General features: G+C 38.9%; 1 protein-coding gene across 3 annotated transcripts; it reads right to left on the reverse strand.

Moving 5' to 3' along the window:
* Positions 1–122: 122 nt before the first annotated feature.
* Positions 123–12,859, reverse strand: LOC109995254 (mitochondrial fission factor). 3 transcript variants are annotated; one of them, XM_029280240.2, is made up of 8 exons: positions 12,790–12,859; positions 11,151–11,331; positions 10,546–10,670; positions 9,092–9,192; positions 5,074–5,259; positions 4,009–4,092; positions 1,052–1,124; positions 123–761 (listed from the first exon to the last, which is right to left on the reverse strand). In XM_029280240.2, the coding sequence occupies exons 2-8, from the start codon at positions 11,329–11,331 to the stop codon at positions 630–632; spliced, it is 882 nt and encodes a 293-aa protein (XP_029136073.1). In that variant the 5' UTR covers positions 12,790–12,859; the 3' UTR covers positions 123–629. The 3 variants fall into 3 exon arrangements, with proteins under 3 accessions (XP_029136073.1, XP_020504571.1, XP_029136074.1); XM_020648915.3 differs by having other exon boundaries at positions 12,753–12,853; XM_029280241.2 differs by lacking the exon at positions 4,009–4,092 and having other exon boundaries at positions 12,753–12,853.
* Between the last annotated feature and the right edge of the window lie 1,975 nt (positions 12,860–14,834).

Raw genomic sequence — 14,834 nt, forward strand, 5'->3', positions numbered from 1 at the left:
ACACACACACAGTTCACTCCTGTTTTAAATTGTAATGTTCAGTTGACCATCACATCTTTTTTTTTTTTAAATCATTATTCTCTGTTTAACTCTGATATTGACATGTTAAGAAATCACAACACTTTCAAATATAAACTCTACTTTATTAAATATAAAGACATTAATAGAGACATTTACATAAATGCTGCTTCAGAGAATATCGGCACAGCTTCAAGAAAAGTCTAAAATAACAAATGTAACAATCAGACTTCAAACAGTGTTAGGTTTGTATTCACTGGTGCTCATAGTTTCATGTGATAGATCTTTAGTTTCTAAGATTAAAATGACAAACATTCCTAACACAGATCATTACACTGCATCACATCATCATCCCGCTGTAGTATTCAGGTTGAAACACCTGCACGTGTCACAGAGCATCATCATGTAGCTGACAGGTGACCTTAACCATCAACATGCAGTCACTCAAATATTCACCTGTGGGGTGGACAGCAGCTGCAGTGCATTCTGGACTATTTCCTGTTTCTACATCAATCGTTCTGTGGTGTTTGTGTCTTTGTGTCACACAGAGTGTTTAAGGTGTGTTTGTGACATTCGCTGTGTGTGTGTGTGTGTGTGTTGTTCAGTGTGTGCTATCTGCGGATCCACAGCCACACGTTCAGCATGCAGGCTGACAGCAGCAGAGAGAACAAAACCACCTCAGTGTTCCTCCGCTCCGTGCTGTGACGCTCCAGAGACGCCAGCCGACGGCTCATCTTCATCACCTGACAGAGAGAGAATTTAAATATAAGAAAATATCTACTAAAAGCAATGTTTCCCCGAGGAATGTCTTGTAGGAGTGGTGTGGAGGGAACCTAACAAATCTCTCATAATCAAGCCACTCTTTGCTAGCTGACACGTCGGAGTTTAACTCTCAAACACAACAACTTTATTCATCCTGAATGCACGAGACTGATTGTGGTGTTCTCCCTGCTCACCCACAGACAACAGGACCTCCTCCACAGTGATGATACCATCTAAAAAGGGAATATATGAACACAGACGAGTGTCCCACCTGTCTCCTGAGGATGATGAACTCAACTGCAGCTCCTCCATCCTCCTCGGGGCTCCAGCTCTCCATCATCACCCTGCACACAGAGAATAACATAAACTAACAGAAAACTTACAGCTACATGAGTCAGACTGACAGCTGAGTGACTTTTATTTAGGGTTGTTGATATACAGTATATCCATGTACAGACTTTATCCCATCATGTCTTCCTGGGTGGGCTAAGGCTTTTCTTAGTGCGCAAGAATTCTTACTACGTCTCTTCAACTGTGCATGTCTTTGTTCTTTCCCCCTGCAGACCTGCACTCGCCCCCTGTTTATCTTCTGCAGGGCGAATATTTACTGCCGAGCTCGCATTAGGAAGAAAAAAATAAAAATGGTAAAATAAAAAAAACAGACATCCGGAGTCACCGACGTGAGAGAAGAAGCCAATGAAATATCAGTCGCACAGAGAGACGGGGAGAGTGAACATGATTTTTTTTTTTGAGTAGGGCTGGGCAATATATGAATTTGATCAACGAATCAGGGTTGAGAAAAATTTTGATTTTCTCTTGAACTTACTCTGCACTTCCCCTTGGGCTCCCGTAGTTCACGTCCTCCCCCCCTCGTTACAGAGTGGCCCCAGGTATGTGTCACCCAGACGCATGTATTCTGCTGAACTTGTTCTGCCTCATCTGTATTTTTGCTGTTCCCTGAAACTGCATAGTGCGCTTTTAAAGACAAGTTAACAGCTGGTATTTTAAGTCCAAAAGAGAAATCCAGGTTACTTTATTAATCCTCGAAGGGAAATTCTGTTTGCTTTTGTTGAACACGCTTACTCATACCCCCCTGTTCACCTTTTATTAGTGTTCAGTGTCTGCTGTGTTGGATGTTGTGTTCAGTGTCTGCTCTGTTGGATGTTATGTTCAGTGTCTGCTCTGTTGGATGTTGTGTTCAGTGTCTGCTGTGTTGGATGTTGTGTTCAGTGTCTGCTGTGTTGGATGTTGTGTTCAGTGTCTGCTGTGTTGGATGTTGTGTTCAGTGTCTGCTGTGTTGGATGTTGTGTTCAGTGTCTGCTGTGTTGGATGTTGTGTTCAGTGTCTGCTGTGTTAAATGTTGTGTTCAGTGTCTGCTGTGTTAAATGTTGTGTTCAGTGTCTGCTGTGTTAAATGTTGTGTTCAGTGTCTGCTGTGTTGGATGTTGTGTTCAGTGTCTGCTCTGTTGGATGTTGTGTTCAGTGTCTGCTCTGTTGGATGTTGTGTTCAGTGTCTGCTGTGTTAAATGTTGTGTTCAGTGTCTGCTCTGTTGGATGTTGTGTTCAGTGTCTGCTGTGTTAAATGTTGTGTTCAGTGTCTGCTGTGTTAAATGTTGTGTTCAGTGTCTGCTGTGGTAAATGTTGTGTTCAGTGTCTGCTGTGTTAAATGTTGTGTTCAGTGTCTGCTGTGTTAAATGTTGTGTTCAGTGTCTGCTGTGTCTGAAGTTATATCAGGAATATCCTGTCGCAAAATGATGCAGAAAAACTAGTTCATGCATTCGTTACCTCCAGGTTGGATTATTGTAATTCTTTTTTATCAGGGTGCTCTGATAAGTCTCTCAAGACTCTTCAACTAGTCCAGAACGCTGCAGCTCGTGCACTGACTAGAACTGGGAAAAGGGACCACATTACTCCTGTGTTGGCTTCTCTGCACTGGCTCCCTATACAGTCTAGAATAGAATTTAAAATCCTTCTTCTCACTTACAAAGCTCTAAATGGTCCGGCACCATCTTATCGTCAAGAGCTAATAGTGCCGTATTCCACTTCCAGAACATTACGGTCCCAGAATGCGGGCCTGCTCGTGGTACCTACAGTCTCTAAATGTACTATGGGAGGTAAAGCCTTCAGTTATCAGACTCCTCTCCTCTGGAATCATCATATCAGCTGGGGTCTGAGAGGCAGACACACTCTATACTTTTAAGATTAGACTGTGTCTATAGAATAGAATAAAATGTTCCTTTTTGATAAATCTTATAGCTAGGGCTAGCACAGGTATGGACCAGCTCCTCGCTATGCTGCTATAGGCTTACATTACCGGGGGACCTGGCACCTTGAGCTCTTATCTCTCTCTGTGCATCCACATCATATTACTGCATGTCGCTATCTTTAGATCATAGTTACTGACCACATACTTTGAGCTCTCAGCTTGTAGATTCCTAAGGATTGTTGGTGAGGACTGCCTGCTGCTGTGGTCGTCCCTCAACCACCGCCTGACGCCCAGACTCCACCTCTACACCCGACACCCAGCCCACACCATTGGACCGTATCGTCCCTCAACCACCGCCTGATTCCCAGCCGCCACCATCGGACTGTGTCGTCCCTCAACCGCCGCCTGACGCACAGCCGCTAACATCGGACTGTGTCGTCCCCACAACCATCGCCGCCTGACGCACAGCCGCTACGACCTCCACCTTAGGGGCAAGGAAGTGTGGACAACAGGAACGTGAGGAATAGAAATCGTTCCTGCATATCATCCCATATGCTATTTTGTAAAGCGTCTCGAGATAACACTTGTTATAAATTGACGCTTCACAAATCACGATTGATTGATTGAAGTTGTGTTCGGTGTCTGCTGTGTTGGATTTTGAGTTCAGTGTTTGTTCTGCGTTTCCTTCTGTCACTGTGGACATGCAGATGTCATCTTCAATTGAAGTTCAGCTGAACAACATTACACCATATTATTTAGACCCTTGTTACAGTCTTTACTGCACTAATCAGACACAGGACTTACATTCATTTAAAAACAGACATCCAACAAGCTTAACAAGAGCCTGAGATTCAAACACTTATTTCAACACATCCAGATGATCATTTCCTCTCATGCTTACACTGTTCTTATTCAAAAACAGAATTAAATAATCGCACATATGCTCCACAGTTTGAGCGCGTACAATGCAGAGATGTTGTGTAGTTAAAAAAAAAAAAAAAAAGGCAGTTTGTGTTCCGTCACCTTCTCTTGCTGAGCTCCACCTGTGCTGCAGCAGGAACCTCGGCCATGAACCTGGCAGCTGGGGGCTTCCCTTCGCTTTTCAACCTTTGCTCCGATAAGAAAAAGACAAACTGAAGTCTGCTGCCTCACAGGCCCACGTCAACATACACAGGTACGCAACTAGAGCAGATAAAAGATGCAGGTCGAGAGCAAAGCAGATACTGAGACACAGGCATGATGAACAGCCAATATGAGTGCTGGAGAACATTTTAGATCAAATAAGACTCAAAGACACACAGAATTAGTTCATTTACACTTACTTTCATTCACACACATCCAACAACGCAACAACAGCAGCTGAATCACCAGCTCGTATAAGTCCAGTAACTGCAGAAGACTAAGTTATTATCAAATATCCAAGCAATAACGAGTTGCATTAAAAAAAAAGATTAGAGTCAGAAGCAGAGCAGGAGAACAAGCTACTAACAAAACAGAGAAACCGTTATATCACTTATTATTCACTGTGTTTCTAAGAAAACCAGTAAACTTAATTAGTATTTGAATTTTAGAGTAGTTTGCTGTTAAAGGTTCACTATGTAGATTTGGTAGTGAAATTTGAAAGTTGGAGGATTAATACGATTCTATGCTTTATTTTCTGAACTTAGAACACAAACTTTATTCAAAGAAGAAAATGGCCCCTGAACAATGTTTGGAGCTTAAAAGCTTAAAACCCCACCATAATGTCTCGCCAGGAATTTTATCTTCAAACTGTGTTACTGGGACAAAATGTTCCTCTGAGGACAGTTTGTGTATATAATTATGAACATATATCACGTAATCTGTACACTTCTCAAACGTTCACATTTCTTTACCAAAATTCCACAGTGCACGTTTAAGTGATATTCCAATAAAGAACTACATTTCCCATCAAACAGTTGGGTAATTCTGAAGTTCAAAAAGACTGAAATAAGACTTTTATATTGTTAGGACTTCAAAGATAACGACACATGTACATTTTGATTAGTAAATATTACAGAGGTGAATCTTTCGGATGCATTGAGCGGCTGGAGAAAACATGGCTCAGACCTGTATTTCTGGGTGACTGCCTGCAGGAGGCGCTGTGAGGCCTGCAGGCCCAGTGCCCTGGCTGTCTGCAGAAAGGACTGAGGAGATGAGAGGCTGTAGGGACTGGAGGGCGGGTGCTGGGCCTGAGGGTCACTGGTGTGGGCAGAGGGAGAAGATCTCTGGAGGAGGGGACGTCCTGAACCTCGTCTGTTGGACGGTGGAGAGAGGGAGAGAGGGAGAGCGGGATTAAAGGAGGAAACAACAACACCAGAGGAAGGAGACAAGGACACCAGGGGCCATATTCACAAAACCTTCTTAATTTCTTCTTAACTTCATAGTTAAGAAGATTTGATATTCATGAATGAAGTGTTTATTTATTTTCTTAACTTTCTTCTTATGTTTGTTCCTTAGAACAAACTTGAGAATAAATGAGATTCTTGAAAGTGATTTGGATTTTCAGTTTTACTAAATGTGTCTAACATTTATTGTTAATTTTAGCTTGCCAATTTTGTTTTTGGTTTAGGTCTCATGTTTCTGGTACTCCTGAAAATCGGAGCAAATTGGACAGTTAATTTTAATCTAATTTGCCTTTACTCAAAAAAACTAACTAAGTTAAATCTTTAAGTAAATCTAAAATATGGTACCGACAGACAGCAGTAATGTTAACAAACCTGCTTATTTTAAAATATTCAAACAACACTTGATCATTAAGTCAATGATGCTGAACCCAATATAAGTAGGCATATGCATAGATTTGCATAGATGTTATGCAGATTCTGCCCAATAAAATCTGAGAAGTTCGTAAGTAAGAAAATAAAGTTTGTTAGAAATGACATTGTTAAAAGAAACATCAGGAATTACAGTTAAGAACATTCTTAAAAACGTCAGAACTTTTTTATTAAGTTTAATCTTAAGAAATGTTTGTGAATCTGGCCCCAGAAGAAGAAAAAGTGGAGGAGGAAGCAGGGCAGAGAGGAAAGGATGTTGTATAATGAAGTATTGTGCAAGAGCTATTTCATGTTCATAATAGCTCGTTTGAACATGATCATTTTTTTTTTGTTTTTTTAATCTGCTCTTTTCCAGTAGAGCCTCCTACACACCCAACCTTTGTTGAAGTCATCATTCACTTGCATACAAGAGCGCTGTCAGATGCATGCTAGGTGCCATGTATTCGACATTGTTACACAGCGCTCCGTTACTCTCAGTAACTCCTAACTCACGTTCTCCTTCATGAGTTATGATTCGACTTCGTTCAGTTCACTGTTCACCAAAAAAACAACAAAGCAAGTTCAGTCAAGGCTCTGTTAATATTATGATGCCATAAAAAAATAAGCTGTTGATATAATGCTGTATGTTGAAGTATTACAGAGACTGCAGGAGCTTGTCTGAGTCAATACTCTACTCACTGGCACTGGAATGTCACATTGGAACAATGTTAAAAAGCTTAACTTGAGCTCATTACGTAAACTTAATAGACTCTCTCATCTCACCTGCTGCAATAAATAAATATATTATAGAGTGCTAATGGTATATACCACAGACTGTATACTAGTGGACGATGCAAACACATTTGCTCTTACTCTACGTTCTGGAGGCCAGCATACCCCCCAGTCTTGTGCTTATATTTGGAGCCAAAGGTGTGCTGTCTCCCTGCTTGTTCTCTACCCCATGCATGCACGAGCCCACACTCAAAGAATGAGCTGAGGTCCGTTGTTGCAACCAGTGGTGCTTATGCATGTAATTGAGGGGTGGGGCTTTTGAGGGAGCACAGAGGGGAGGGGGTGGGTGCAGACAGGGCACGGGGGGAATGCTACTTTCAAAATCATGCTAGTTTTACCAACCCTGCCTTTAACTTGAACTTCCCGCCAACACCAACCATACGCAGCTAGCTATATTCACCAAAGTTAGCCTTGCTCTCTGACCAGTGACGCCGCAGTACATTCTGACACCTTTGGCAAGGCAAACTAGAAGGCTTTGGCATGTCAAAGAATACACCCTATATGTCAAACTCAATTCTGATTGGTTGAAGAATATGACACTCCACAATATTGTTATCATAAACTTGAACTGCAGGGAAGATTTCATGACCTGGAGACAACACAGAGGCGAAAATCTGATTGGATAAAAGCTATAATCAACACAAGCTGCACAGGAAGCAGCACATCTGAGGGAGAGAGTAGCTATCAAAGTAAGATAAACTAATGGGAACAAAAAAAACACATGATCTTGATGAAAAAAAAATGAAATTATAAAATACAAGTTTGAGATTCTGACAGTGGTCAGAATACCACTGGTGTAAACTGGTACAGTGATATCATACTGGTTTAAACTGGTACAGTGATATCATACTGGTTTAAACTGGTACAGTGATATCATTCTGGTTTAAACTGGTACAGTGATATCATTCTGGTTTAAACTGGTACAGTGATATCATTCTGGTATAAACTGGTACTGAAATATGAGACTGGTATAAACTGGTACTGTAATATGAGACTGGTATAAACTGGTACTGAAATATGAGACTGGTATAAACTGGTACTGTAATATGAGACTGGTATAAACTGGTACTGTAATATGAGACTGGTATAAACTGGTACTGAAATATGAGACTGGTATAAACTGGTACTGTAATATGAGACTGGTATAAACTGGTACTGAAATATGAGACTGGTATAAACTGGTACTGAAATATGAGACTGGTATAAACTGGTACCGTGATATCATACTGGTATAAACTGGTACTGAAATATGAGACTGGTATAAACTGGTACTGTAATATGAGACTGGTATAAACTGGTACTGAAATATGAGACTGGTATAAACTGGTACTGTAATATGAGACTGGTATAAACTGGTACCGTGATATCATACTGGTATAAACTGGTACCGTGATATCATACTGGTATAAACTGGTACCGTGATATCATTCTGGTATAAACTGGTACTGAAATATGAGACTGGTATTAAACTAGGGCTGTGAAGTAAGTCAAAATTATATTGTTATCACAAAATAAGCATTCTCAATAAACACATTGCAAAAGTAAGAAGTTATCACAACACAAACAAAAAGTTCAGTCCAGACTGTGCACACAGATGAAACTCAATCTAGCTACCAGTAAGCCTAAGGGTATTAAAGTTCGCCATGCAGACTTTGACGATTATGCAACATTATAGGATCAGAACATAATCGATGCTGACCAGGGTTGGAAATTAGCATCTTCCACACCCCAAATGAGGGTGTTTTGTACAGTGTCGGATGAATTTGTTCAACTACCAGCCACAGTCAACACAAGTAACGTAGGATTGAAGAGTGATTTGTGACAGAAAACAACGTAAATCCCGGTCCTGTGCTTGTTCTGCTCTGACTGTATGACCACAGCCAGATGGTCCTGCTCGCTCCCTGACTAGAGAGCTCCTCCTCAGAGCGTCAGAGCGAGTGTCAGTGTTTACAATGATGGACTATGTGTTGAAATGGCTTGACTAAATGTCTCCTATGGTTGCAACACAGAAAAGCATCACCATTGCAGCAGGTCTACCTGCACGACGTAGCGTTTGAAATGGTTACTGTCGATGCACACACAGGTTGTCCCGGACGGAAGCTTCAGTGTTTAGCAGCTCTGCGTCAGTCTTGAAACCTTTCTGCATTCTAACCTCTCTCCATTTTTCAGATGTTCAATATTAATCATAGTTTGACCACGTTTCTGGTCATGGAGCTTTGACTTCCCAAGTACTGCTGAGGTGCCCTTGAGCAAGGCACCAAACCCTTGACAGTTCAGGGACATCCCCTGGGTGCAGCCCCCTAACTCTGACAACTCTCCATTACTGCATGTCCATAGATTCTATTTGTGAATGTGTTTAATTTGAGCCTGTGTGTGTATACTTGAATTTCCCCTCTGAGATGAATAAAGTACATATACATATACACATATATATATATATATATATATATAAAATCTCTGACATACTGTTTTAAACTGGTACTGTGATATAAGACTAGTATAAATTTGAAGGAAATTTGAAGGATGGTGCCAGTACTCACAGACTGGATGGGTGTCTGGCCAGAGTCTGTTTGAGCTTTGTCGGTGTGCCAGGGGGTGTCCTTCCAAAACTTTGATCACTGTAAGATCTCCGAATGGGGCTCTGTCACACAGGAAGAGAAAGTAATTTACAGCTGTCATACATCTGAAAGAAACAACATATTTTCATAATTTTAACAGAAGGTTTAAATTTACAACGGTTATAAACCCAAACAACTGCTCTATTTTCTGCTTAGTGAGTTTTTTACTCTTCATACAAATACACCAATCATTCCTGCAAACAGTCTGTGAGTCTCATAAGTCTATGGTTACCATGAAGCCTGAAGATAAATAAAATATAGTGAGGTCAGCAGTTGTAAAAGTGGAAAAATACATCAATCAGGGTCGGGATGTCTATCTTCAACTCTGGCTGGTGGATTAAAAAATCTGCTTACTTAACCTTTTTATATTTTTATCTTGTATGTAAGTTCCCTGTCAGCAGGATCACTGCTGTTTTATAGCATCTTACTATTTTTTTAAGATTTATTTTGGGCTTTTCATGCCTTTAATGCAGAGATAGGACAGTGGATAGAGTCGGAAGCCAGGGAGAGAGAGAGCGGGGAATGACATGCGGAGGGGGGCCACGGGTGGAAGTGAACCTGGGCCTACCGCTTGAGACGAGAGTCTCAACACATGGGACGCGCGCCCTAACCATTGCGCCACCAGCGCGCCCCAACATCTTACTATTTTTGCTTTATTTCATGGCTAAGTTAAATTCCTTGTATGTGTAAATGTTCTTGGAAATAAAAACAGATTCTGATTATGGAGGGTTTCTGTGGTAACTTTGCAAGGCTGGCTGTAAAACATGATGTTAGTCAGTGACAGCCCTAGGAAATTAGCATTTGGACATTGTCCACAATAGTCTAATCAGGGATGCTTAAAGAACTGCTATTGATGAAGGCCCACATGTTGCTTGTCAGGTAAAGTCGGCTTCACCTCAAGGAATTAAACCTCTACCTCTGCAGGGTGGCTTTAAGAGGTTACCTTTCAAAGCCGTCTTTATATGCCTCATATAGCCAAACGTGAGAGATCACATTTAATGATTTAAATCTAGAACCAGCCTCACAAGATGGTTCAAGCTCCACATGCTGATATAACTATCAGCATTGTTTAAGATCTTAAAAATCTTTTTGTTTGTGTCAGGATTTAGTCATGATTTCAGATCCCACTGGTGCAGCACTTATTTAAATAATAAATCTGTAAGTAAAGAAGATCATAGAGTACATATTATTCCCAAAGCTAACAACTGCTTTTGATAGTATGGACTTAAACACTGCTTTCAAAATGAAAACAAATGGAATTTTTAAACGCTGTGATTAATCACAATTAACTTTCAAATTCAGCAAAAGTCACCATTAAAAAATACACTTAACCGGCCCTAAATTAAATACAACACAGTGGTCACATGTCCACCTACCTGCTGTTGCTCTCTGATGAAGACCTCTCCTGACGGACTCTCCCAACAGGGGTCCAGACTCTGGGGTCCACAGAGGGTCAGTTTGGACGGGGTAAACAGAGGAGTGGGGCTCATATCGGGGGCTTCTGTAGGTGACAAGTTAAAGAAGACTTAAGCACAGCTCATGTCAACATGTTTTCTAAACCAAGTGATTGTATCAACAAACATTCTGAGGCGGTTCAAGTCAAAAGTCATAAGATTTGCACGAGTGAATAGTGATTTGGTAAAATGTCTTCTTCTTGACTTATGTAATGCAATTATCCATAAGAGATGTGCTAGGGGCTGTCAAATCCAAATGAAGTAGAAAGAAAATTATGTTCCAGCTCTTTCCGCTGCAACAAGAGGAAGAGTGGAGGATGCACGCTGCAGGCAGAGTCAAACTCACCAGCAATGGGCGGACTTCCCCCGCATTGAAGTCCTACGTGACATTCACCGCCCCTTTTAATAACAACAAGTAGGAAATGTGTGGAGAGCACCGTGTCCTCCTCACTGTCTCTTTTTGTAACACATGGCTCATATATGTTTGTCTCTGTCTTTGAACAGTGTTTATAATAAAGGGTTATTACCTGTGTATGTCAGCCTATCAGGGACCTGCATGGTAAAAGCAGGAGGAACGTGCTCCTCCCTCCTGGTGGTCTCCTCCTCCTCCTCCCCTCTCCTCCACTGCTGCCCCGAGCCCACACTCAGCCGCTCGGGGACCCTCATGTGTTTGTTGATGGCCTCCATGAAGGCCGGGTCCTGAGACATCTACAAGAAGACAAGTTAAGTTACCTTTATACACTGGAAGAAAAGCGCCTTTCTAACTGGAATCATATGATTTATAATGTTATGTCTACAAGTCGCACTATACAGCATCACTCTGTTTGTCTATTTTATAAACACTATAGACTGAGAGACATTAAGACGAGTCCTGATTCACCTGCACAGGTAACTCTGCTCATATACCTGTCTGTGGTCGTGATAATCCAATTATTATCATGTATAATACTAATTATTAGTTCAGTCTATGGTTCAGATCAACATTAAGTCACATTTGAATCCCAGTATATTCTCTTATTGTCAAATTTAAACTTAATTTCTTGACTTCTGTTACATCTGATTTCTCATTTACTTCACACATTATCTCACTAACTTTACAGATTTATTTTTTTTAAGTTTAGTAATTTTAAACATTATCACAATAACGTCACAGATTATTATTCATGTTTATTTATTTTAAATGTTATTCATATTCATATTTATTTATTTTAAATGTTATTCATATTTATTTATTTTAAATGTTATTCATATTCATATTTATTTATTTTAAATGTTATTCATATTTATTTATTTTAAATGTTATTCATATTATTATTCATGTTTATTTATTTTAAATGTTATTCATATTCATGTTTATTTATTTTAAATGTTATTCATATTTATTTATTTTAAATGTTATTCATATTATTATTCATGTTTATTTATTTTAAATGTTATTCATATTCATATTTATTAATTTTAAATGTTATTCATTTTCATGTTTATTTATTTTAAATGTTATTCATGTTTATTTATTTTAAATGTTATTCATATTCATGTGTATTTATTTTAAATGTTATTCATATTCATATTTATTTATTTTAAATGTTATTCATATTCATGTTTATTTATTTTAAATGTTATTCATATTCATATTCATGTTTATTTATTTTAAATGTTATTCATATTCATATTTATTTATTTTAAATGTTATTCATATTCATGTGTATTTATTTTAAATGTTATTCATATTCATATTTATTTATTTTAAATGTTATTCATATTCATGTTTATTTATTTTAAATGTTATTCATATTCATGTTTATTTATTTTAAATGTTATTCATATTCATGTTTATTTATTTTACACGTCACCACACTTACTCTGCAGTGATAATTAACATTCAGTAAGTTTAGCCACATGCAAACACAAACATATAACAGCACAGTAAAGAGTATCTTTGTTGACATGCAGAGGACATCACCACTTAGCTTAGCTCGGTAAGGTTAGTTAGCAAGTTGGCGAGCAACAGGTTGCTAAAGGAAGCTAACCAACAGGTCACATCAGCATGGCGTGACGCGTGACGTCAGGTTATACTATGTGTTTGAAAAGGTTATACATGACAAATAAAATAACGAATGATGACAAACCTTGATTAGAAGGCACAATAACAACTTCTTCTCTTACTTTTCCTTCTTATGTTTTGTCTCCCCTGGGCCCCCCTGGACTTTTTCTTCTTCTTAAGGTTCAATGGCAGGTGGCCAACAACGTTTTAGTGCAACACCGCCATCAACAGGTAAGGAGTATGAACAGGCTGTAAATGCACTAAATAACAATATAGTGTTTTATTTCAAAAGCACTTTACACTTGAAGGAAATCTCAAAGTGCTATAGAGTTAAAACAGGTGCATTGAAACAACAATCACAAAGCCATTTTAAGGTGACTACAACTGAGAGCAAGAAGATTGAAAACATGAGCTCAGTTGAAGTTTCTTGTGTCAATTTGTGGTGTTGGAGGTTCTTTGAGGTGGGGAGGGGCAGTCAGGGACAAGAAGCCAGTGTTATAAATGCAAGATGGGTGTGATATTTCTGCACTTTCAACGGGATCCTTTCAGCACTGTTCTGGATGTATTGACCCTTCTTTAGGCTACAGATGACAAGATGTGTATTACAGTCGTCTAACCTGGAAGAGACAAAGGCGTGGATCTTCTCATCCCTAATCAATAACTTCTACTCGTCACGTGTTATTTTATTTTTTCTAACTACTGGATTTTACTATTAAAGCCTACTTAATTTTCTCTTTAATTAATCGATTGAATTGCTCTTCTGTAGTATTGCTTTATTTTCCTGCCTTTATCTGTTTTTATTCTTTCTGCCTACATATTTATTGATGTTATCGTGTTTTTATGTTGTTATCCCCTCTAATGGTTCCTACTCTTTTTAGTTGCTTACATCATCTGGTCCTCCTGCGGTCTCATTTCATGCTGTTGGGTTCTTGTGTTGTCTGGGTTCTTACGATGGTTTTTTATGAAGTTCTTTGAATTATGTTCGTTGAATATTTTGTTGTGCGGTTATTGTATTGTCTTTGTCTTTTGGTGTGGCTTTGGTTCTTTTGTTTTTGATGTTTCTTTGCTTAATGTTACTTTTATACTTTGTAAACCTGTGTTTTTAAAGGTGCTATATGAATAACATTATTATTGTTATTCATTTTTCAGCATCTGGAAACTGGAGTCAGAACCTTTTATTGCTCTTAAGAGTCTTCAATCCATTGTAATGCTAACTTAATTACCAGCATTTCTCCAGTGGACACAGATAACTCACTCCTTTTACACTTGGCCAGGTTCTTTAAAGCACTCATATAAATCTGAACAAGGCTTTAGTTGTTTTTGTTTTTAATGTATACCTGTATTGGTCGTCAGCTTTGTGCTATCGTCATTCGATGGAGACGAGATGGAGTCATTATGAGGAAGAGGCATCTTTCTTCCATCTTTAGTTTTCCAAGAAACACTTGTGACTTGTGACTATTTACCACTTTCCTTACATGCACACGCATGACTTTCAAGGAAATAACTTGGCACCCTGTTTCTTCTGTCCCCGCACTTCTCTGTTTTGTGACTCTGCATTTAAAAAAAAAACTACATGTCAACATTTTAGAGAAAATGCAGAATTAATAATGTAAGTTAATTTGTCATGTTGTATGGTTGAGTGTTTAAAGGTCACAGGAGGAACAGAAAGTCGATTGGGTGGAGAGGGAACGTACTGTTACTGTAAACGGACATAAATACTGGCGGCAACAATCAATCATTACTTCATATCATCATCACGGTTTGTCTGCTTCATCTTTTGCAATAAACGGGAAAATCAGCCAAAGTCATTTCATTTTAGACATTTTATTTTATTTTTGGCGCGCATCAAGAACTTTCCATACACCTGTACAAGTGACTCAAAAAGTTTGATTAGAACACTGGGACTTCAGATAGTCACTACAGTGTTTGATAAATTATTATTTTAACTCTCATAGGAAGCTGGCATGGAAAAGTTTCAAATCGTTACAAATTTCATCCATATCCTAAAATTAAACATTATTCATATCAATTCATAGAACTGTGTAAATATGATGAACAGATTGTAGATAAGTGCTTCAGTCTAACCAGTTACAGTAACTGTGTTCTTAGTGTGCTGAGTCACACTTCAGCCAACCTCTTTGAAAGTATGGTTTATATCACTAGGGTT

Source organism: Labrus bergylta, chromosome 14, assembly GCF_963930695.1.
Source record: "Labrus bergylta chromosome 14, fLabBer1.1, whole genome shotgun sequence".
In the NCBI taxonomy this organism is placed as follows: Eukaryota; Metazoa; Chordata; class Actinopteri; order Labriformes; family Labridae; genus Labrus; species Labrus bergylta.

Excerpts from the sequence above, each read along its gene's own strand:
- LOC109995254 (XM_029280240.2), bottom strand. The coding sequence starts at position 11,331 with ATGTCTCAGGACCCGGCCTTCATGGAGGCCATCAACAAACACATGAGG. Across the intron at positions 4,093-5,073 it reads GCAGTCACCCAGAAATACAG|GTTGAAAAGCGAAGGGAAGC; the intron begins GTCTGAGCCATG and ends ATCGGAGCAAAG. Across the intron at positions 762-1,051 it reads TCATCATCCTCAGGAGACAG|GTGATGAAGATGAGCCGTCG; the intron begins GTGGGACACTCG and ends TCTCTCTGTCAG.